General features: G+C 55.8%; 1 protein-coding gene across 1 annotated transcript in view; it reads right to left on the bottom strand.

Moving 5' to 3' along the window:
* Window positions 1-5,407: 5,407 nt before the first annotated feature.
* The window catches only part of CAMKK1 (calcium/calmodulin dependent protein kinase kinase 1), a 25,419-nt gene continuing 6,111 nt past the window's right edge, over window positions 5,408-24,715 (bottom strand). Inside the window, exons 8-15 of the mRNA XM_037732683.1 lie at window positions 22,126-22,192; window positions 20,897-21,421; window positions 18,067-18,120; window positions 17,263-17,336; window positions 14,443-14,530; window positions 14,093-14,221; window positions 10,725-10,828; window positions 5,408-7,426 (exon numbers count right to left, since the gene is read on the bottom strand). Of these exons, the coding sequence (XP_037588611.1) occupies window positions 7,354-7,426; window positions 10,725-10,828; window positions 14,093-14,221; window positions 14,443-14,530; window positions 17,263-17,336; window positions 18,067-18,120; window positions 20,897-21,421; window positions 22,126-22,192 (1,114 nt within the window). The 3' untranslated portion in view covers window positions 5,408-7,353. The remainder of the gene's footprint in view (window positions 7,427-10,724; window positions 10,829-14,092; window positions 14,222-14,442; window positions 14,531-17,262; window positions 17,337-18,066; window positions 18,121-20,896; window positions 21,422-22,125; window positions 22,193-24,715) is intronic.

Genomic DNA, 24,715 nt, shown 5'->3' with positions numbered 1-24,715 from the left:
CAACTTGATTCACATCTGCCTCCTGTGGTGGGATCCAGAGCGGTGAGAGCAGGAACTCTGATGGTTTGGCTGAGTGTCTAACTCAGAGCCTGGTTACAGAAGCCTCTGGACAAATATCGAAGGATGGATGGATGGATGGATGGATGGATGACAAACAGACACAGCAAAAGGAAATGAGACTTTTGCTCCTTCTAGATCTAGGAACACAGAGCCCCAGACCGACCACCCCGCTTTACCAAATTCGAGACTAGGGCTATTCATGTTAACACCTGCTGTCAGTGGCTCATGCCTGTAATCCCAGCGTTTTGGGAGGCCAAGGGGGACAGATCATGAGGTCAGGAGTTCTCAGTCAGCCTGGCCAACATGGTGAAACTCCCGTCTCCACTAAAAATACAAAAAAATTAGGCGAGTGTGGTGGCAGGTGCCTATAATCCCAGCTACTTGGGAGGCTGAGCAGGAGACTTGCTTGAACCCGGGAGGTGGAAGTTGCAGTGAGCCAAGATGATGCCACTGCACTCCAGCCTGGTGACAGAGCAAGACTGCATCTCAAAACAACAACAACAACAAAAATCCACCTGGGGAGCTAAAAAGGTTACGTCCTGTATGATTTCAACATATGGGCCGGGCATAGTGGCTCACGCCTGTAATCCAAGCACTTTGGAGGCCAAGGCGGGCAGATCACCTGAGGTCGGGAGTTCAAGACCAGCCATGACCAACATGGTGAAACGCCATCTTTAAAAAAAAAAAAAAAAAAAAAAAAGATTTCAACATATGACGTTCCAGAAAAGGCAAATCTATGGAGACAGTAAAAAGATCAGTGGTTATCAAAGGGAGGAGGGAGCAGGAGAGATGAAAAGGGCAGGACTTCCAGGGCAGTGAAACTATTCCCTGTGACACTGTAATGGTAAATACGTGGTATTATACGTTTGTTAAAACCCATAGAATAGTACAACTCAGTGAGTCCTAATGTAATCTGCAGACTTCAGTTAGTAATAGTGTATCAATATTGGCTTATAAATTGTAGCAATTAACCTGTGGACTCTAGTTAATAACAGTGTATCAGCATTGGCTCATAAATTGTAGCAAATGCACCTCAATGCAAGATGTTAATAATAAGGGAAATTGGGGGGCAGGAGGTAGAGATAGAGGAGATATATGGGAACTGGCTGCTTTCCTGCTTCCTTTCTCTTTCTCTCTTTTTTCCTTCTCTCTTTCTTCCCTTCTCTTCTCTCTTTTCTTTTTTTTTTTTTTAGTAGCAGGGTCTCACTGTCGCCCAGGCGGGCATGCAGTGGCATGATCTCGGCTCACTGCAACCTCCGCCTCCTAGGTTCAAGCAATTCTCCTGCCTCAGCCTCCTGAGTAGCTGGGATTACAGGGCATGCCACCACACCTGGCTAATTTCTGTATTTTTGTTAGAGACAGAGTTTCACTATGTTGGCCAGTCTCGTCACAAACTCCTGATCTCAAGTGATCTGCCTGCCTTGGCGTGAGCCACTACACCCAGCCCTGTCTGTACCTTCTGCTCAATTTTTCTAAAAACCTAAAACTGCTAAAATAATTTTTTAAGTTTTTTTTTTTTTAGATAGAGACTTGCTCTGTCATCCACAGTGGAGTTCAGTAGTGCAGTTCCAGCTCACTGCAAACTCCACCTCTGGGTTCAAGTATTTCTCCTGCCTCAGCCTCCCAAGTAGCTGGGATTACAGGCGCCCACCGCCATGCCCAGCTAATTTTTAGTAGAGACAGGAATTCACCATGTTGGCCAGGCTGGTTTTGAACTCCTGACTTCAAGTGATCCACCCACCTCAGCCTCCCAAAGTGCTGGGATTACAGGCATGAGCCACAGCACCCGGCCGAAAAAAATCCTGACACCCAGATGACATCCTTGACCGTTTGAACCAGAATCTCTGAAGGTGGGACCTAGGCATGAGGATTTTTTTTAAAAGCTCCCTAGGAGATTTTAGAACAACCCTTTCAGACTGAATGGGGAATGAGGGGTGGCGGGGGGGTAGAGTAAAGGGGGCAGGCAGACTGCTGCGGGGAGTGGGTTTCCCAAGGAGGTAAATGGATATTGGCAAAGATTGCCTTAAAGGAGCAGGAGCGCCTGAGGGCATGGAGCATCTCGTCCTTGTGAAAGTTCCGGTGCCTTAGGCATGATCTCTCCTGGAGGCTGGTGGGGACCCAGTGAGAAGTTTAGCCAGGGCCCTCCTGTGCTGTAATTCTGCATCGATCTGGTTCCATTCCTCAGTGTAGACCTGTGTGCCACGTGTGTGTGTGTGTGTGCGTGTGCGTGTGTCAGGGAAACCAAAGCTCTGGGAATCAGAGTGCAGAGACCATTCGCCAACCTCAGGGACCACAGCTAGGACAAATCCTGACCAGTCCTGCTGGCGATGGGACACAGTAAGTCAGGCGGTAGCTGGGACCAAGGAGCCCATCCATGCAGAGGGCATCTGAGAGGAATACTACCCTGGTCTGTGGGACAGTGGCCTTCAGAAAGAAGGGGGACAGAGATTTGGTTTATATCAGCTGGGCGTGGTGGCTCACACCTGTAATCCCAGAACTTTGGGAGGCCGAGGCGGGTGAATGACTTGAGGTCAGGAGTTCGAGATCAGCCTGGCCAACATGGTGAAACCGTGTCTCTACTAAAAATACAAAAATTAGCCTGGCGTGGAGGCAGGCGCTTGTAATGCCAGCTACTCAGGAGGCTGCGGCAGGAGAATCGCTTGAACCTAGGAGGCAGAGGCTGCAGTGAGCAGAGATCGTGCCATTGCACTCCAGCCTGGGCAACAGAGCGAAACTCCGTCTCAAAAAAAAAAAAAAAGAAAAGAAAGAAAGATCACTTGGGCAGCCAGGGAGGGCATGGGCTAGAGTACCAAGGACCACGGCTAGGATAGGAGACCAGTGAGGAGCCGAGAGATGGCAAGGGCTGTGTGTGAGGGGCTCCTGTGGTGAGGAGGAAGTGGGAACAAGATGGGCTTATTGGTCTTGGTGTCTGGGGAGCTTCTGGCCACCAGCAGCCCTTCTGGAGAGGGCGTGGTGCAGCCCTTCACAGGAGCTTTGCAGGACCACCAGCAGGCAGGAGTAGCAGCTCTGGTCTGTTTCTCAGATGGAAAACCCGATCACCACGCCGGGCAGCCTGTAGCGTGGTCTCCCTCCTGGCCTTCAGCAGCTCTGCGGGACCTCATGCTTCACCCGGAGGGAAGCTCCCCAGCTGGGTTCATACTAGGCATGTAGGACATGCTGAGCCCGTGACCCCCAGGGCTGGGTCCGGGCAGCCTGGAGGCAGAAAGGTGTTTCCTTTTAAGGGTGTCATTTGCTGAGTGGTTACCACGTGCTGAGCACTGCACCAGGCGCTTGGTACAAGGACTTCATTTACTGTCACGAGAGCCTGAGATGCTGTGAAACACATTTGGTTTTCGACCCCATTTCCCGGCATAGGACTCCTAAAATCCTTAGCCTCTCCAAATGGATAACTTTTTTTTTCCCTTTGGTAATTAATTGACTGGTGGCCAGCAGCCCATAGGTAGCTTCAGGATGGGGTCTGATCACCACAAAGACCCAGGCAGGATTAGAGGGTTGGGACTTTCCGCCCCCCTACCTCTGGGAAGGAGTGGCTGAAGGTTAAGTTGATCACCAATGGCTAGTGATTTAATCAATCAAGCCTAGGCATTGAAACCTCCACAAAAACCCAGAAGGACAGGATTTGGGAGCTTCTGGAGAGTGAACACGTGGAGGTGTCTGGAGGGTGGTATCCTGGGGCAGGGGGCATGGACGCTCTCCACCCCTCCCCTATCCTTTGCCCTGGGCATCTTTTCACCCATATCCTTTGCCAAATCCTTTATAATAAACCGGTAAATGTGTTTCTGTGACTTCTGTGAGCTACTCCAGAAAATTAATCAAACCCAAAGAGAGGGTTGTGGGGACACCGGCTGGAAGCTGGTGGGACAGAAACTCCAGAGGCTTGGATTTGTGACTGGTGTCTGACAGAGGGACTGTCTTGTGGGACTGTGTCCCCAACCTGCATGATCTGTTTCCAAGTCCACAGTGTCAGAGTTGAATCAGAAGACACCCAGCCGGCGTCTGCTCCAGAACTGGTGGCTTGGTGTACGGGGGAGGGGAGGAAGTCACACAGTTGGTCACAGAAGTCTTCTGTGTTCATTGTTGTGGGGTGAGAGCAGAAGAAAGTTTGCATTTTTTGCATTCAGACCCCATGGGAGGCAGGCTCAGTGGCTCATGCTTGTAATCCCAGCACTTTAGGAGGCAGAGGTGGGCGGATCACCTGAGGTCAGGAGCTAGAGAGCAGCCTGGCTAACATGGCGAAACTCCACCTCGACTAAAAATACAAAAAAATTAGCCAGATGTGGTGGCGGGTGCCTGAAGTCCCAGCTATTCGAGAGGCTGAAGCAGGAGAATCGCTTGAACCCAAGAGGTGGAGGTTGCAGTGAGCCAAGATCTCACCATTGCACTCCAGCCTGGGCAACAGAGCGAGTCTCCGAAAAAACAAAACAAAACAAAAAACAACCCACAGGAGCATTCCCATTATACCAATAAGGGAACTGAGGCAGGCTCCTCCAATGACTTGCCAAAGGTAACACAATTTCTTTCTTTTTTTTTTTTTTTTTTGAGAGGGAGTCTCATTCTGCTGCCCAGGCTGAAGTGCAATGGAAAAGTCTCAGCTTACTGCAACCTCTGCCTCCTAGGCTCAAACGATTCTCCTGCCTCAGCCTCCCAAGTAGCTGGCATTACAGGCATGCGCCACCAAGCCTGACTAATTTTTGTATTTTCATTAGAGACAGGGTTTTACTATGTTGGCCAGGCTGGTCTCGAACTCCTGACCTCAGGTGATCTACCCACCTCGGCCTCCCAAAGTGCTGGGATTAAGGTGTGAACCACCGCGCCTGGCCGGTCACAATTTTTAAGTAGCAAAGCTTGGATTCCAGCTCCGGGCTGTCTGACCTCGATAATGACTCTTTTCATCACTGCCCTGGAGAGCCGTGCCATGGGAACAGAGGTGCAGGGTCCTAAAGTCTGTACCAGTGTCCAAGGCTAAATGGGGATGGGAGGACAGAGGACTGATGTCACAGGAACTCCTATAACACCACAGGGACCTCTGCCCCAAGGGAAGCGGCTGTGGCTCCCACCTGGCCCAGACCTTGGCCTCCTGAGCCTCTGTGAAACAGGGAGTTCTTCCCAAGGAGCGGCCACGGACCACCCAGGAGCCTCAGCTGTTCCCTGGACTGCAGCCCCATTGCCCGCTGAGCCAGCCCCTCCCTTCCCTCTTCTCTCATTACTGTCCTGCTAGGGACTTAGGGTGTCTCAGATGCTTCCAGAAAACCCAACAAAGTGCTGCTTCAGCTGCTGAGAAAGAGCACATATCCAGATACAGAAAATGTACACACAAGCCTTTTGTTTTTTAACTCAAGAAAGGGCTTTTATTGTTTTTAACTCACTTCCTGGGAAGTTAATTTTTAAAACACTCTTATGGAGTTTACTCATTGCTTGTGCTACCCTCAAAAACAATGCCAACCAAAACCCTCCGTGGCAGGGTGAACATCCCAACTGGGCCCACCCCCGAGCTTTCCAAGGGTGGGTCCGATCGGCGCGGTCTCCCGAAACCAGATGCTCACAGAGATGCTCAAGAAACCCCTGTGGCTCAGTGGCTGGCTCTTCACTTGCTCCATGAACTCTATAAAAGTGTTCTTCTAAACAGTAACAACGGCTTTCTAAGCCCTGGGCCACACTGCCTTAGCACAGACGAGCCGGGGAAACGCGGACCCACTGACAAGTGGCCGCATTCTGCTCCCAGCCTGAAACAGATGTGGAAACAGCATTACAGATGCATGGAACGGTGCAAGGCATGCGGGTGCGTTGCGTGCGGCAGAGGGGCACGCACATGCGTGGGCGTGAGGCGACATACACCCACAGGCACGGCGACGCGGTGGCAGCCGGCTTCTCCCCCAGCCAGCCTCCCTTCTCCAAACAAGCCCTCCTCCCATAGGAAACCCACACCTGCACCCAAAAGCCCTTGTCCAGCCCATGTTTCCAGGGCAATGTCCAAGTCCTGTGTGATCTCCCTGGGGGGGTCAACCTCTACGGGCATTTGGTCAGCAAAGACCAAGCCGGCCAGCCGGACGCCGATCCCAGAGAGAAGGTGAAGCCTGCTCTGGAAGAGCTGTGCCTGCTCGAGCGCTCCAGCACCCCCGCTCTGAGCAGGCTGACTGCTGATGTCCTCAGGGTGACGTCCTTGCCACAGAGGCCACCTGCTGGCACGCACACCCCTCCGGGCTGTGTGTCTAGTGATCCCTACAACCTGGACAGCTTGTCCTTCACGGTAGGGCTGTGAGTGCAGCTCTTGGGGCCAGATGGGTGGGCCAGCGTAGGACAGAGACTGGGTTCCAGTCATTTCAGCATGTGCAAGCCCACAGGCCTGTCGAGTCCCCGGCCCTCGGTCAAAGCCGGCCCTGGTGTCTTCTGCAGCCTCAGCTCTGGGGAGCCATCAAGGGAGGGAGGGAGACGGGCGGGGACGACGCTGCACTTCTGCTCCGGTCCTCTGCTCAGAGCCTGACCCCCTTCAGCCCACTTTCCAGATAATGCCGAATACAAAACACAGTCCAGGAAAGTTAGTTCCGTCCGCTCGGCTGCCACATCACGGTGGGTGTGCTGGGAGCCACCAGCGCTGGCGGAACGCTCGTGAGATGCGCCCTAGCAGGCCTCCTCCCCGAACCCCCAGGTTAAAAACAAAAGTAAACGACAACACAAAAGGAACCTGAATTCTCCAACACCGGCCCTCTCCCCAGTGCGGGCTCCGGGCCCCCACACCAGTGTTTGAGTAGACCACAGCCCTGGCGCCACCACCCCAAGGTGGGCGGGGTCCCCCCCACTGTATGCCTGCAGCTGAGCCAGGCCGGCCCGACCCAGCGGGAGGTCTCTTCGGTTGCAGTACGCCAGGCCTCCACCTGCCTTCCCTCACTCGAGTGTCTCCATCCATCCTGACAACACTGGTCACCATTGGTCTCTTGCCTCTGCCTCATGCCCTGGGCCATGCCAACCAGCCGGGTGGGCTTTCTAAAGCTCCATGGGTGCTTGGTTTCCCCACAGAATGGGTCGGGCCAAGGACAGCCAGGAGGAGGGGGAAGGCCTCGTGGGAGCGCTGCCCCAAGACCCCAAATGACATACATTCCAGTCCTGTCCCTGGACGTGCGTGCGTGGAGGTCATGCAGCACGATGGGGGGAGGGGCGGGAGAGGGGCGCAGTCCCTGGCCCCCTGCCCGAGGGGACGGCTGTGGCATGAGGGCGACGGGCCTCTGGAGGCGCAGGATGAGGTGCTGCCGGGCGGCCCTGGGCGCATGCAGGGGCTCAGGAGGCAGCCTCGTCTTCCTGGACGCCGGGGAGCTCTGGGCTCTTGCCCCCTTCGCCACACCCTTCTTTCCTGTTCAGGGGACACCAGGGATGGAGGGACCTCCAGGTCAGAAGATGGCCTCTGAATCCCAAGGGCTCTCAAATCCCCCTTCACCGGCTCCCCATGCTCGGCCTCCCTCTGGCCTCTCTCCATCACAGCAGCTGCTCCCTGCTGGTCTCCCTGCCCCGAGCCTCAGCCACCCCTTGGTGGCTCCCCATTGCCCAGAGATGAAGTAAGTCTAAACCTCGCAGCACAGCCTCCGGAGCCTCTCACAGTCTGAGCCAGCCAACTTCCCTACATCCTCCTATCAGCCTGGCCAAGGGCCTTGTGCGTGTGTGTGTGTGTGGTTTTGTTGTTTTGAGATGGGGTCTCGCTCTGTCGCGCAGGCTGGAGTGCAGTGGCACAATCTCGGCTCATTGCAACCTCCACCTCCCAGGCTCAAGCGATCCTCCCACCTCAGCCTCCTGAGTAGCTAAAACTACAGGCATGCATCACCACGCCCAGCTGATTTTTGTATTTTTTAATAAAGACAGGGTTTCACTAGGTTGCCCAGGCTGGTCTCAAACTCCTGGGCTCAAGTGATCCACCCACCTGGGCCTCCTAATGTGCTGGGATTATAGGTGTGACCATGCTGGCCTGAGGGCCTTCTGTGTCCACCTCAGCCAATGGTAGAGGGACCTTCATTTTGCATTTTTCTTTGCCCTGTTCACAGGACAGAGTCCATCTATCAGTCTTGGGATTCTGTTACATTTCAACAGATTTCTGTTGCTAATTTTCCTCCCAAAATGTCTCTTTTTAAAATAACCAATAAATGGGTTTTGAGATCTCTAAAAAGGACCAACCCCATTTAACTCTACCATAGAGTTTCTACAATTATCCCAAAGTGTAAAAAACAGTCTATGGCCGGTACAGTGGCTCACGCCTGCAATCCCAGCACTTTGGGAGGCTGAGACGGGTGGATCGCCTGAGGTCAGGAGTTCAAGACCTGCCTGGACAACACGGTGAAACCCTGTCTCTACTAAGAATACAAAAATTAGCTGGCATGGTGGTGCGTGCCTGTAATCCCAGCTACTAGGGAGGCTGAGGGAGGAGAATCACTTGAACGCAGAAGGCAGAGGTTGCAGTGAGCCAAGGTCGCGCCATTGCACTCCAGCTTGGGCAGCAAGAGCAAAACACTGTCTCAAAAACAAAACAAAACAAAACATGCCTATCAAGGATAAATATTGGGACTTGATGAGGAGGTAAAATCTGCTTTCAAAGTTAAACCTGGAGGCCGGGTGTGGTGGCTCATGCCTGTAAGCCCAGCATTTTGGGAGGCCGAGGTGGGCAAATGGCTTGAGGCCAGGAGTTCAAGTGCAGCCTGGGTAACATGGCAAGACTCCATTTCTATTAAAATACAAAAATTAGCCAGGTGTGGTGGTGTGTGTTTATAGTCCCAGCTACTCAGGAGGCTGAGATGGGAGGATCAGTGGAGGCTGGGAGGCAGAAGTGAGCCAAGATTGTGCCACTGCACAACATCCTGGGCAACAGAGAGACTCTCTATAAAAAAAAAAAAAAAAAGCTCTACTCTTAATTAAACTTGGGTCACAGAGTATAAAATTTTATAGCTGGAAAGTATCTTGTCATGTTTGCTAGATACTACCTAGGCACTAAATGTCTTTATCCTGTGTCTGGCTTCACCTGCCACTAGGGGGTGCTGGACCACAGGGTCTGAGTCAGAGGGACCAGGTGTCCAGGTTTGCCGGACACAGGCCTGACTCCACCTGTCCTTGCATAATTATTACCACTTTCTTTTTTTTTTCAAGACAGGGTCTGGCTCTGTAACCCAGGCTGGAGTATACTGGTGCAATCTCAGCTCCCTGCAGCCTCCACCTCCCAGACTCAAGCAATCCTCCCACCTCAGCCTCCCAAGTAGGTAGGACTACCAGCGTGCACCATCACACCCAGCTAATTTTTCACTTTTTATTTTTAGCTGTGGGGTCTTGCTATGTTGCCCAGGCTGGTCATGAACTCCGGGACTCAAGCAATCCTGCCTTGGCCTCCCAAAGTGCTGGGATTACAGGCATAAGCCACCATGCTAGCCTAATTATTAATGGCTTCCTCTTTGACTATCAAAAATGTCCCCATTTGGATATCAAATTATATATGCCCCCCACCCCCCGCCACTAAGCACAATCCCAGCATTAGGGGCCTACCTTCCTACATAAGCTCAGAGAATCCGCCCCCAACCCAACCACCTTACTCAGGAGATGTCGGGAAACTGCAGGTGGGACCTCCAGGCCCCTCCCAGGCTCCACACCTCAGGGTGGGCCTCTCTCTGGGTACAAGCAAACTCCAGCAGGAGCAGATGCCAGCCTGGCCACTACGAGGGGGCCTGACACTTCTGAAGAGCCCACTTACGAGAGGGAGATCTCACGGGGAACAAACGTGGTAGTCCCGGACAGGCCCGGAGACAGCGCTCCACTCGGGAAGCCAGGGTTCGTGGGGCAAACGCCTCCTGCCAGCCCCTTCCCCAAAGCTTCTCTCCCGGGCCAGAGGAAGGCAGTGGTGGTCCCAGGACCACACTGTGGTTCAGGACCCCGGGGCGGGTTTCTCTCTGCAGGTTCTGTACAAACTCCAGCATGCCTTCCTTCCTAGCATCCCAGACCGGCTTTTATTACAGTGGACGAAGGTGGAGCTGCTGAGGCCGAGGCGCACAGGTTTGGGGAGCTGCTTTTCTGACCCATCCTAGGAGGAGGTGAACCCACAGGTGTGGTCCACTGTGGGGAGCCCTCAGCAAATGGGGGTTCCTCTCTTGTGGTCTGTCGGCCAGCCTGTCCCTGCTTACTTACTGGACAAGCACTTACAAAGTGCTGACAGAGCACGTAGCCCCAGCGATGGTGTAGGCAGCCTGGGCCACTCAGGACAGGGCCAGGCAGAGAGGCCAGCGCCCCTTCAACAGCCTGCCAGCCTCCTACAGGGAGCCCACATCAGCCTGTCTGCCAACTTCTGCCAGGCTGCCAAGGGCTGAGGGGGCTACAGATTTGAAGCCCCCCTGGACTATGTGTGACATCAAGGTTGATGGAAGAAGGGTCTTCCTGTCCATGGAGGGGAAGTGTGTGAGTGGGGGATGCTGGCCCCAGGGGTGCAGCAGGGCCTGGGCCCCGAAGGTCCTTTAGCCCGGACTAACCTTGGGGACAGAGATGCAATTGGGGCCAACTCCGAGACCTAGCCACCACGTCCCCAGGCTCTGGCCTCAGCCCAGCACTAGTGAGAGAGGGAAGATGGGGCTCCGTCCTCCCCACCGCCCTCCAGGGAGCACCAGAGGCCTCGGCCCACCAGTACTCACAGCAGTAAGTTCCCTGGAGCAGACATGGAACGCTCTTCCCTTCGTGCTTGGGGTTCAAACGGGTTCCCAAAGGAACGCTTCCTCAGCATGGACTTCACCAGGATCTGAGGAGGACACGGCGGTGTGAGAGCACGGCCCCGGCTCCCCGACACGCAGCTCCGCTCTGATTCCCGCCCCCATTTCAATCAGCAGAGCACGGAACGGCAGGGGCAAGGGCACAGAGGGCCGGCAGCTGGCGGCCAGTTCCTGGGATGGCAGGGGCCACTGCTGCATGAGGAGGGGCCGGGGCCGGCCCACGAAGGGTCTGCAGGCCAGGCTGAGGGTGGGGCGGCCAGGGCTGGAAGTGGGAGTCCATTGGAAAATGCCTTCTCCCTATGGTGGCAAGGTGCACGGAGGAGGGGCCATGCCATCCATCCTGCCTTCCCACCGCAGAGGATGCGACCACAGGCTGGGAAGCAGCTGAGCCGCACGATGGCCCAGCCCGTGGGGATGCCTCGAGGGGGGCACCGCCACAGCCTGGCTCTGCCTCTGTCCCTCCTCCATGACAAGGACGGTTCCACGCCCTGCCCGCAGACACGCCGACTCACGCACAAGCAGAGCCAGTGGCACGCTGGCCAGTCCTACCCTCACTCACGTGTCTGCATCCATCCCGGCAACACTGCTCACCACTGGCTGCCTACCGATGCTGGACGCTACGCTAGGCACCGGGGCCGCACGGAGGCCAAACGTCTAGCCCTCATGTAGCTCTTTCTTTTTTTTTTTTTTAAGACAGAGTCTCGCTCTGTCTCCAGGCTGCAATGCAGTGGCTCAATCTTGGCTCACTGCAACCTCCACCTCCTGGGTTCAGGCGATTCTCCTGCCTCAGCCTCCTGGGTAGCTGGGACTACAGGTGTGCACCACAACACCTGGCTAATTTTTTTTTTTCAGTAGAGACGGGGTTTCACTTTGTTGGCCAGGATGGTCTCGATCTCCTGACTTTGTGATCTGCCCACCTTGGTCTCCCAAAGTGCTGGGATTATAGGCGTGAGCCACTGCACCTGGCCATAGCTTTCTTTTTTTGTATGTGTGAAAGAGTTTTGCTCTGTCGCCCAGGCTGGAGTGCAGTGGCACGCTCAGCTCACTGCAACCTCTGCCTCTCAGGTTCAAAGGATCCTTCCGCCTCAGCCTCCTGAGTAGCTGAGATTACAGAAGCCCATCACCACATCAGGCTAATTTTTTGTATTTTTAGTAGAGACAGGGTTTCACCATGTTGGCCAGGCTGGTCTCGAACTCCTGACCTCAGGTGATCTGCCCGCCTTGGCCTCCCAAAGTGTTGGGATTACAGGCGTCAGCCAGCGCGCCTGGCCATCATGTAGCTTATATTCTAGTTGGGAAGACAGGCAAGAAGTAAAGACGACAAATCAATAAAACATGTATGTTAGCAAGTGGAAAGGAAAAAATAAAACCAGGGAATGGCGATGAAGTGACACAGGGAGGGAAGCTACAGGGTCAGGAAGGCTGGCTTCTCCCTCAAAGCTGAAGGAAGAAGGGCAGCACGTCCTGGGGCCGACCGGAGCGGCGCTCCCCAGGCAGAGGGGAGTGAAAGCTGAAAGCTCTCGGCAGCCCCTTCCGTGGCACATGGCCAGAGCCGAGTGCATGCTGGGGGACACTGGAGGAGCCCCGCAGAAAAACAGGGTGGGGGGGCAGGCCGGGAGTCCGACTCTGAGGGACACAGGAGTCCGAGTGAGAAGCAGGCTCTGAGCTGACAGGTGACACTCACGCCACCAGGACCATGCTGGCTGCTGAGTTGAGCATTAACGGGGGTACAGGAGCGAGAGTAGAGGCAGAGGACAGTATGAGAGGCTCTTCCAGTGTCTGGGGGAGAGGCGAGGCTGGCTAAGACCAGGGACGTGGCCATGGGGACCCTGTGGGAGCTGCCTGGCTCCAGGGACCCCACAGAGCCAAGTAAGCATACGGGGCAGGGATTCAGCCAGCTGATCCTAGCTGGGCCAGGACCCTGCAAGGGGGGGTGATGGGGGTGGGGACAAAGGCCCCACCCACAGCAACAGCTTCCCCGGCCCTCGTTCCTGGCCTTGTGCTTGCCCTGACTCACTCTCAGGCAGGGGCAGGGCAGGACACTCAGTGGCCCTGACGGCCACCAGGGACAACATGAATCACTTCCAAGTGCCAACACGGAAGCTGAGCAGAGGAAGAGGAGCAAAGCTGAAACAGGAGTGGGCCCGCAGGCTGCTCTAACTGACTCGAGGGCTCTGGGGGGGATGCAGGCTCTGACACACAGGCTCTGCAGGAGATGCAGGCTCTGTATAGCTGACACTCAGGCTCTGGGGAGGATGCAGGCTCTGTCTAACTGACACTCAGGCTCTGGGGAGGATGCAGGCTCTGTCTAACTGACACGAAGGCTCTGCAGAAGATGCAGGCGCCGTCTAACTGACACTCAGGCTCTCGGGAGGGATGCAGGCTCTGTCTAACTGATATGCGAGCTCTGCAGGAGATGCAAGCTCCATCTAACTGACACGTGGGTTCTGGGGGGGGATGCAGGCTCCATCTAACTGACACTCAGGCTCTAGGGGGGACGCAGGCTCTGTCTAACTGACACTCAGGCTCTGGGCGGATGCAGGCTTCGTGTAATTGACACGAAGGCTCTGCAGGAGATGCATGTGCCATCTGACAGTCAGGCTCTGGGGGGGATGCAGGCTCTGTCTAACTGACACTCGGGCTCCAATCCGAAGGCTGCCCAGGCTGTTCCCCTGCCGTGTCCTCAGCACCTGGTGCAGTGCATGGAGAACGGGGTTCAGTAACCGTCTGGAAGGAAGGGGACGCTTTATCCAGTCATGGTGACTATTGTCATTCAGCAAAGGCTGTCTATTTCTTTTTCTTTTTTTTTTGAGATGGAGTCTCTTTCTGTTGCCCAGGCTGGAGTGCAATGGCGTGATCTCAGCTCATTGCAACCTCTGCCTTCCGGTTCAAGTGATTCTCCTGCCTCAGCCTCCTGAGCAGCTGGAATTACAGGTGCCTGCCACCATACCCAGTTAATTTTTTTGTATTTTTAGTAGATACAGGGTTTCACCATGTTGGCCAGGCTGACCTCAAACTCCTGACCTCAGGTGATCCCAAAGTGCTAGGATCACAGGTGTGAGGCACCGTGCCCAGTATTTATTTAAATCAGTCACTCTCCCCACCAAGCCCCCTGATCTCCCTACCACAAGACCGCCTCCTCCATGGGCCTGCAGCAGAATGGCATTTCCAGTGCCCCGGATCACAGCCGGCTGGCCAGGCAGGCCTCTGTGCCCCCACAGGACCAGGCATATAGCAAGGCTCAGGCCCCCGAGGCCTACCAGGACAAGGGATCATCCACCTAGCCCTCTTACCACGGTGGTCCAGCTGGGGATGAGCCTGACGGAGTTCTTCACCTCCTCCTCCGTCACCTCCACCACACTGCAGTGCTCCTCCTCCGAGGGCAGGGGCTCCTCCCCGTTCTTGGTCACCCAAGGGTGCAACTGTAGGGGCCGAGAGGGCAGGGAGAGGGGAGAGGTCAGGCCATAGGCAGACAGTCAATCAGCAAAGGACTCCAGGCTTTTTACCAGAATCACCTGGAGGGATGCCAAGTCCACAGACCCAAACCCCACCCACATGCTTCCTGGCGTAGAGCTCTCCAGAAGGGGAAACTGACGCCTGCTTTCTGTGTCCCAGCCCAGCCCAGGACCTCCAGTTCCCTGACCTTGATGTCTGGCACCCCAATCCTTGTCTCGGGATTCTTGTCCAGCATCTTCAGGATTAGGTCCTTGAGCTCCTCGCTGATCTTGGGCCTGGAGAGGGCGGAGGAAGGAGAGAGTGGGCGTGCTGATGGGAACCCTTCCTGTCCACCTCTCCTCCCCAGACCCTCGTCCCTTGGACGGGAAGACTGAGTTCATATGATAAGTGCTTGGAAAGCCTTTCCTGAGCAGGGGGAAACGTTTCCCTCCAGGACAGGGGCACAAACAGACTTCCATGTGTGCTGGACACCCCGCTGGGCGGCAGAATGGTGAGGAGAGTCACTTCATGAGACCTCAGGGCCTTCGGTTCCACTCACCACCTCATCCTTTTCTACACCCAGGGAAGACCCTCTCTCATTTCAGAGGAGGAAGCAGAGGCCCACGGAGGTTAGCAGGCTCGCACAGTGCCACCCAGAAGAGGGTAGGCAGAGACGGGAGACTCGCGGGGGGGGAACAGTCCCCTCAGTGCCCCCTCAGCCCGAACTCTCTCTGCCCAGACCCCAGGCTTCTTTGGCACCAATGGTCTTGGGGAGCCTATCCTTCCAGGTCTGGGGAGCAGAAGCCCCTCTTGGGACTGTTGACTTCGGTTCCTCCTATTGTCTTAGATGCATCATCCCTTTTAAAATTCCTGAGCTGGGGAGAAAGACCTCCCTGGCAGGGGGCAGAGGAGGAAGAGAGGTACCCAGGTACCACTGTGGAGGCCGGGAGGGAAGCCAATCAAAGGGTGAGGAGGAAAGGGACAGAAGCCAGCTGGCTGGTGCTTGGAAAAGGGAGTGACACCCCAGGTGAGCAGATAGCAGAATCCGAAATGCTTGAACGCCAGGGCCAGGGCATGGCCTCCATCCTGCAGGCTTGGAGAAGCCCCAGACAAACTTCAGGCAGGAGATGCAGGCAGGTGTGTGGGCAGGAGATGCAGGCAGGTGTGGGGGCAGGCGTGTGGGCAGGAGATGCAGGCAGGTGTGGGGGCAGGTGCGTGGGCAGGAGATGCGGGCAGGCCTGTGGGCAGGACATGCCGACAGAAGAGGCAGGCAGCTGTGAGAGAAGGAGATGCGGGCAGGTGTGCGGACAGGAGATGCGGGCAGCTGTGCGGGCAGGTGTGCGGGCAGGAGATGCGGGCAGGAGATGTGGGCAGGTGTGCGGGCAGGAGATGGGGCAGGTGTGAGGGCAGGAGATGTGGGCAGGAGATGTGGGCAGGTGTGCGGGCAGGAGATGGGGCAGGTGTGAGGGCAGGAGATGTGGGCAGGAGATGTGGGCAGGTGTGCAGGCAGGAGATGTGGGCAGGAGATGCGGGCAGGAGATGCGGGCAGGTGTGTGGGCAGGAGATGCGGGCAGGTGTGTGGGCAGGAGATGTGGGCAGGTGTGTGGGCAGGAGATGCGGGCAGGTGTGTGGGCAGGAGATGCGGGCAGGTGTGTGGGCAGGAGATGCGGGCAGGTGTGTGGGCAGGTGCGCGGGCAGGTGTGTGGGCAGGAGATGCGGGTAGGAGATGCGGGCAGGTGTGCGGGCAGGTGTGCAGGCATGTGTGTGGGCAGGAGATGAGGGCAGGAGATGCGGGCAGGTGTGCGGGCAGGTGTGCAGGCAGGAGATGCGGGCAGGAGATGCGGGCAGGTGTGCAGGCAGATGCGGGCAGGAGATGCGGGCAGGTGTGCAGGCAGGAGATGCAGGCTGATGTGCGGGCAGGTGCGTTGTGCCTTGTGTACCAGGGCTGCCCCCGCCTGACTGTGTTGGCTGGACTGGAGGCCAGCGGCAGGGAGACCAGGGTAGGGCGTGGTGAGACAAGTCTGGGAGGAGCCTGAGCCCTGAATGAGGCACGGAGTGCAGGCGGCAATAGCGCACAGAGATGGGGAAGAGGAGGACTCAAGGAGGCCTGGGGACCACAAAGGAAAGGAGCAGGTGTCACTGAGGACAAGGTCCATTCAGTTTCCTTATTTTTTGTGAAACAGAGTCTCACTCTGTCTCCCAGGCTGGAGTGCCGTGGTGCAATCTCAGCTCACTACAACCTCTGCCTCCCAGGTTCAAGTAATTCTGGTGCCTCAGCCTCCTGAATAACTGGGACTACAGAAACGCGCCACCACGCCGGCTAATTTTTGTATTCTTAGTAGAGACAGGGTTTTGCCATGTTGGCCAGGCTGGTCTCAAACTCCTGACCTTGGGTGATCCACCCGCCTCGGCCTTCCAAAGTGCTGGGATTACAGGTGTGAGCCACCGTGCCCAGCCTTCATTTCACTCCTGAAATGCACTCCTGAAGAGGAGACAGGGAGCTCAGGCTCCTCCATCAGGAGGTGAACCACACAGGAGCAGGAGGCCTCCCAGCCTGCCCGCCAGGCCAGAGACCTCAGTCACAATGGAGGAGTGGGGAGGAAGGTGGCTTGAGTCCCAGCCCCTGACAGCTCTCCTCCAGAGCGTCCTCTTTTCCATCTGTGAAATGGGGGACGCGCTAGCATCCCGAAGCTCCCTGACCCTGAGTGGGGGAAGAAGTTCCCCTGGAGTCCAGGGGCTGGGTGGGTGGTGCCACTGACCCCGGGCAGGCCTGCGATGGAGTGGTGGGAGCGATGCCTGTGGTCATCCCCGGCCAACGCTGGAACTCAGGGCTCCCATCCATACAGTGGTGTCTTGGAGACCCTTGGCTCGATTCCCACCCCTCCATCTTCTCAGGGGTCCCCTCCCAGGGAACCACATCGCCACCTTCATATCTGAGGCTGGGGTCCTCAAAGGGCAAAAGCTCCGCTAAAACCCAAACACCAGGGGTGGGTGGTGGCCCCCTTGGTCCCCTGGGTGGACAACTCACTCCTCCGGAAACACCACGGGCTCATTCTTGATCTTCCTGTGGAGCGCCAGGATGTAATCGTCAATGAACGGGCACTGCGGGGTGGAGAGGCAAAGGAGGTGGGCCCGGGGCCTTGATGCGTGCCAGGGGACCAGCCCCCGCCCCTTGGTGGGGCCGGGACAGGGGCAGCTCTGGGCTCCCAATGACATGAGAAGGACCTCAATTCATTTTCTCAGGGCCCGGCACACTGCAAACATGCCACAGATGTTGACCGAATGAATAAGTCATGGGGAATGAGGAGACTGGGTGCATTCATCGCCATGACAGCCACCTGCAGCTGGGCCTCCGCTCCCAGGGCCACTGAAATGCCCTCCTGCCCCTTAGTGCGGTCACCAGAGCAGGAGCACCTGCGGGCTGGGATCTCGGTCACGCCAGCGCTGGGTGTCCCCAGGGTTCCACCTCAGCCGGGGTAGAAGTGAAGGACAATTGGTTGAATGAATGAGCAACAGAGTGAACGCGTGACTCAATGAATGAATGGCATCAAGGGACAGAGGGACGGGAGCACTCTGGCTGGGGAGGTGGCAAAACCATCAACACCTCCCCTTGGGTGCCTGCCGTCCTGGGACTTCCCTCGAATCCCTCCGCAGGGGATGGGAGAAAGACAGAAAAAGACAGAAAAAGCCTCTTCTCTCTCAGGTTTCTCTGAGCCAGGTGGGCCCTTTCAAAAGCCACTTTGCTTAAGGACAGAAAGGAAGGGCCTGCGTCCGTCACCCATGCCCGCCCCACTGGACCTGCCCCAGCTCTGCTGGCATCCCCGGCACTCACCTTCCCATAGACAAAGCAGTACAACGTGACGCCGGTGGCCCACACGTCCAAGGCCTGGAAAGAAACATGTTCACATCAGTCCCCAACAGGCACCGCTGCCTCTGCCCACCCAGCTCCAGTGGGCTGTGGGAGAGGCCCGCAGGGAACCTCTTTCCTCTGTCATGTATTCACTCACAAACACGCCCCGGTGCCTCCTCCACGCTGGGCGATGTGCTGAGTGCTGAGGACACAGGGCCGGCCAGAACAGGGACTCCACCCTCCAGGAGCCCTGAGTCTCCTTGGGACAGGCTCAACCAGGTACATTTCCAAACCAACAGGTACAAAACCTCCTTCATCCACAGGGTCACATGTGCCACCCCAGGAATGATGGTATATATGGAACTTCTGCTGAATAAACCAGCTCAGGCTTGTAGAAGTCACCCTTCTCCTGACAATCCACCTTCTTCCTGATACTGCGAGCAGTCCCTGCCCACACAGAGGCCCTGCCCACTCACTCCCTTGCCCACGGCCACTGCAACAACTCCTCCCGGCTCCCAAGCACCCCTGGGCTTCCCCACGGCCTGGATTCCAATTCTTAGTGTGCTCTCTCTACCTTCTCCTGCTCTGGGACGTCACCTCTTCTGGTATCCACTTTCTCGCTTACGTGAGTGATTCACAAATCTCTACCGACACGTTCCTGCCCCAGATGCATCATCTAAATCCAATCAGGGAACATCCAACAGACAAATGCAAACTGACAACATTCTACAAACTAACAGGCTTGTTCTCTTCAAAATGGCAAGGTCAGGAAAGGCAAAGGAAGGCCAAGGCGTTCTTCCAGATCAAAGGGCAGCAAGGACAAGAAAGAGAACGGAGGATGGGTCCCTGGACCCGAGACAGATAAAGTTCCGAAGGACAGTATCAGGACAACAGAGAGTGTTTAAATAAGGTCTGTGGATTATATATGTATTTTTTTTTCCAGACGGAGTCTCATTTTGTTGCCCAGGCTGGAGAGCAATGGCGCGATCTCAGCTCACTGCAATCACCGCCTCCTGGGTTCAAGCAATTCTCCTGCCTCGGCCTCTCAAGTAGCTGGAATTACAGGTGTCTGCCACCACGTCCAGCTAATTTTTTTTCTTTTTTTTGAGATGGAGTCTTGCTTTGTCACCAGGCTGGAGTGCAGTGACGGATCTTGGCTTACTGCAACCTCCGCCTCCTGGGTTCAAGCGATTGTTCTGCCTCGGCCTCCCTAGTAGCTGGGACAACAGGCGCGCGCCACCATGCTTGGCTATTATTTTTTGTATTTTTAGTAGAGATGGGTTTCACCATATTGGACCGGCTGGTCTGGAATTCCTGACCTTGTGATCCGCCCGCCTCGGCCTCCCAAAGTGCTGGGATTACAGGCACGAGCCACCGCGCCTGGCTAATTTTTGTATTTTTTAGTAGAGACAGGGTTTTGCCATGTTGGCCAGGCTGGTCTTGAACTCCTGACTTCAGGTGGTCCACCGGCTTTGGCCTCCCAAAGGGCTGGGATTACAGGTGTGAACCACCATGCCCGGCCTATATTTAAAACTTATCAATGACGACTTTCCTAGTTTTAATCACTGTTCTGAGGTTATGTAAGAGAATGTCCCTGTTCTTAGGAAATAGCCACTGAAGTGTTTAGTGATAAAGGTGCATAACACCCTCCACGTACCTTTCAAATGGCTCAGAAAGAGGCAGTATGCGTGCAGATAAAGAGAAAAAGATGACAAGAGAGCAAACGGGACAAAAGGTCAACAACCGGTGAATCTGGGTAAAAAGATATGTGGGGTTTCTTTGTACTGTTCTTCCAGCTTTTCTATAAATGTAGAATTAGATCAAAATAAAACAGTTCAAAAAGTCTTTATCAACATCCCCAACCTCTTTTTTCCTTTCATTTTTAGAGACAAGGTCTCACTCAGTCACTCAGGCTGGAGTGCAGTGGCACGATCACAGCGCTGTGATCGTGCCACTGCACTGCAGCCCCCAGCTCCTGGACACGAGTGGTCCTCCCACCTCCGCCTCCCGAGTAACTGGGACTACAGGCATGCACCACCACCCTTGGCTAATTTTTTTGTAGAAGTGGGGTCTTGCTATGTTGTCCAGGCTTATCTCAAATTCCCAGCCTTAAGAGCCCCATCTCTGCCTCCGAAAGCACTGCGATTACAGGCACGAGCCACTGTGCCTGGCCTCCTGAGCTCTTTCCTGGACACTCAACACGTGTCCAAATGCCACTCAGCCACAGCCTCCCTGGCGGCGGGGTGGTTGGCACCCCACAGATGAAAACAGTCATGTGCCCAGGAAATTACGCCAGACTGTGTAACCTTTTGTTCAGACAACTCTGCCTATGTTTCTGCCGCTTAGGAGAAAGCCCAGACTGCCAGGCCCTCTACCCTCTGCCCCCACCCCGTACCCCTCTGTTCTCTGGTTTATTCTCTGGGTTCCAGGTCCTGCTCAGATCCTCCCCATTCTTCAAGGGCCAGTTCAAACCCTGCCATGTCCAAGATCTGCAGGGGGCCTCCAACTTCCCCCTAAACCAACCGGAGGGCAGGAAACAGGCTTCTCTTTGGCTCTGCCTGTTCCGCAGCCCAGTCCAGAACCCTGCACAGAGCAACCGACAGGAAATATCTGCAAGGGAGATTTGGGGCCGCTTTTATGGAAAACAGGAGAAGGTCAAAGGCGAGGAGTTTATCAGGCTCCAAGAAGAGGCAACTGTGTCACTCCCTAGGCACAAGGACCCTGGCACTCTCCGGTGGGAAATGGGGTCCCTGCACCAAGCTACCACGCCCCTCCACCTGCAACCCAGCCTGGCCCAGGACCTGAGAGTCACCTTCCCACTGAAGCTCTGGCCGGAGTCAGAAATGGCCTCGGGGGCCATGAAGGCTGGCGTCCCAGCCGTGCTGGACAGCTGAGCGTCGTTCCCCTCAAACTGGTTGCTGACGCCGAAGTCAGCGATCTTCACGTGCCCATCGTCCCCCAGGAGCAGGTTGGACGGCTTGATGTCCCTGTGGACGATCTTCTGGCAGTGCACTGCAGAGAAAGGGGGCTTGATCCGCGCGCTGGCCTGGGCACGGATGTCCGGGAGCCCACGCCTGTCCTCGCCCAGCCAGGGACACCCCAGCCTATGCATGCTTTCGTCTTGGTGACGAACCAGGAAGAGGACGTCAGGGCCATCCACTCCATGCAGGTGAGGACACTCAGCCCAGGCTGTGAGCAGCAGAGCCAGGACAGGAACCTTAGGAGTCTGGACTCCTCTCTGCCCTCTCCATGAAAAACGAGCTGCCTGTTGCCGAGCGGGCAGGTCACAGGAAACTAGGGCAGAAGACTTCTTTTTTTTTTTTTTTTGAGACAGAGTCTCGCTCTATTGCCCAGGCTGGAGTGCAATGGCGCCATCTCGGCTCACTGCAACCTCTGCCTCCCAGGATCAAGCGATTCTCCTGCCTCAGCCTCCCAAGTAGCTGGGATTACAGGCATACGCCACCATGCCCAGATAATTTTTGTATTTTTAGCAGAGACAGGGTTTCACCATGTTGGCCAGGCTGGTCTGGAACTCCTGACCTCAGGTGATCCACCCACCTCAGCCTCCCAGAGGGCTGGGATTCCAGGCGTGTGCCGCCGGCGTGCCAGGACGGGAGGAGACTTCTTCCTAGCCCAGCTCTGCCCCTTCCCTGTGAGTGCTGTCTGGAGGCACAAAGCCCACCGAAACCTTTCTCCAGTTCCAACCCCACCCAGTCGAGTCAACAATGTCCCTGGCTGCTGGGACTGAGAGTAAGATTGTAGGGATTGTGCTATCCTACAGAGGTACGATCTCAGCCCTCAGGATCAGAGCTGATGGGGTTTCAGAGACACTGGCACCCCAGGCCTTGAGGCTAGCAGATGGCACAGCTGGGGTATAAGGCCAGCCATGTCTAGTAGGATGAAGCCAGAATCAGAAATGACTCAGTAGGTGGAGGCCTGCCCCGCTTCCTGGGTCAAACACCACCAGGAAGTCACGAGTGGCTCAGGCTGAGATGGCCAGAAAGGTCCCAGCCAAGAGAGACACTGACCCCATCCCATGACCATCCACTTGCGGGCTCCCTCCTTGGCAAACACCTTCCCTTCCCCTGGACCAATGGACCCCAGGATGCTAGAGAAGAGGAAAGAGAGGAGAGAGAAGACAGGGGAAGGGAGAGGAGGAGAGGGAGGCTGGGGGCAGAGAGGGCACCAGTGGCATTTTCTTGATGGCCTACTATGTGCCAGGCACACACAAGGAATCAGACGCACAGCCATCAGGGCACAGCAGCTCAGCGGCTGGATGTTTGGCCATGGATCTCATGCCCTCATCTCAAGTCCCAGCCTCTCCCTTGAACTCCAGGCTCGTAATTACCCACATGGATTTCCAGTAGACATCTCGTTAGATAGCTTGGCAGCTGGCATCAACATATGTCCCTATGCATCTGACTGTAGTCAGTAACGTGTCTAATTCACAACTCGATTACTCTGCCTGCAACTCCTGCCACCCACAAAAACAAACAACAAAACAAAAAGCCCTGCTGCTCCCCAGTCCTTCTCACTCTGTGAAAGGCCAAAACCCTCAGGATCATCCTCAGTTCCTCCTCTGAGACCCCACCCCCCATTCAGGGGCGAGGTCTGTGAGCCCAGCCTCTCACATCTATCCCAGACCCAACTGCTTCTCATCACCTGCGTTGCCGCCCCTACCCACATCAACTGAGAGCCAGGTCTGGGCCTCCCTGACCCCTAGGCCCTCTCAGGGCAGCCTCCACTCTCCCTTCTTGGAGCCAGAAGCACAAGGCAGGTCTCCAGTGCCCTGCGCCTCTGTTCATCCACCTGCCAGCCCCTGGCACTAACCGCTCTGCTCCAGGAAAGCCCTTCACTGTGATGAGCTGGGTCCTGATGAGGCTTTACCCAAGAACCAGGGAAGATAAACTCGTTTCTTTGTGGTGGCTAGGGGACAGCAGACCGCAGGACTTCAGCTGGAAAGAAGGGCCTAGAACAGGAAGTGGTGGAGCCAGGCTGGTACAGGACTGCGCCTGTCGCTGACCATAACAGGAGTAAAATATCTTCTTCCTATCCCATGCCTCTAGGCCCTTGGGAGGGACTTTTTGCAAAGCCCTCACTTCTGTGTGCCTCAGTTTCCCCATATGTGCAAAGAGAATCTAAATCTGAAGGCACAGGAGAGGACTGAGCAGGATAAAGACAGTCCTGTTTCTGTCACTGCAGGTCAAACCTCAGCCGGATCCTCACCCTGTTCCCCTAGGGAAAAAATATGCTCCCCAGAAACCAAACTAAAATTTTATTTTATATTTTTAAATTAATTAATTAATTAATTTGGAGATGGAGTTTCACTCTTGTTGCCCAGGTTGGAGTGCAGTGGTGCGATCTCAGCTCATGGCAACCTCTACCTCCCAGGTCCAAGCGATTCTCCTGCCTCAGCCTCTGGAGTACCTGGGATTACAGGCCCCTGCCGCCACGCCTGGCTAATTTTGTATTTTTAGTAGAGATGGGGTTTGGGTTTTCACCATGTTGGCCAGGCTGGTCTCAAACCCCTGACCTCAGGTGATCCACCCGTCTCAGCCTCCCAAAGTGCTGGGATTACAGGCGTGAGCCACCGCGCCCGGCCCAAGCTAAGATTTTAGAGATGGGCATCTCCCCTGGTCCCCAACCCAGGCCAGGACCCTAGGTGTCCGAGGGCTCCCCCTCCCCAGGCCAGCCAGTCACCCCATGCTGACCACCCTACCTCCTTCCTGGCCCCACCCCACTGCCACTGCCCTAATCCAGGCCTCACCATCTGTCACTCGGGCTGCAGAAACAGCCTCCTCCCTGGCCAGCTGGCTGCCTCTCACCCTCCGATGACACCCTCCAATCCAGCCACCACACAGCTGCCAGACAGGGCTTTCTCAGGCGCAAATCCCATCACGCTCCTCCCCTGCTCAAAGCTTTCCGGGCCTCACAGCGCTGGCAGGATGAAGTCATGAAAGACCTCAGGGGAGGCTCCCCAGCCCTCAGGCTGCAGCCTGGAACAGGTTTCCAGCACCTTCTTTCACTAACCACAGCCGTGCTCTGCCCACTGGAGGCTTCAGCCAGACTGAACTTCTCCCCAGACTCCAAGAGTGCGAGACTATGCCTGGCGCACTCTCTCCTACCCCCACCCCTCAAAACCTGACCAGGGAACTCTACTCGTCCCTCAGGACCCTAGTCCTAAGTAGCCTCTTCCAGGGAGCCTTCCCCAACCCCCTGGCACTCCAACGGCCTGCAGGCTCCACTGTATTATCTGCCTGCCAAGATTCCTGTCCCTCTCGCTAGGCTGTGAGGTCGGGTCTTTGCTCCCAGCCAAGTGAATGCAGCAAATGAGTGAAATGAGACAGAGGCTAAGCTCACATCACCCTCCTGAGCTCTCATCAGCCTAGGGCTCCTGATGGTTAAACCCGCCCTGTCACCGTGCCCTGGCCCCTGGCCAGGACAGACTCTCCCCCAGAAGCTGGACATAAATCCCTCCCTTCCCATATCGCTTGAGGCCCCGTGGCGAGGCTAAGCTAGGCTAAGAACTCAGCAGAAGAAAGATACAGACAGAACACCCAGGACTCAGACCGACAGGACCAGATCCTGCGATGGATCTGGCGCATGTCCAGTGAAGTCCACCGCTCCCACC

The sequence above is a fragment of the Cebus imitator genome, unplaced genomic scaffold, assembly GCF_001604975.1.
Source record: "Cebus imitator isolate Cc_AM_T3 unplaced genomic scaffold, Cebus_imitator-1.0 Scaffold464, whole genome shotgun sequence".
Lineage (NCBI taxonomy): Eukaryota > Metazoa > Chordata > Mammalia > Primates > Cebidae > Cebus > Cebus imitator.
This window is presented reverse-complemented; position numbering and strand designations above follow the sequence as displayed.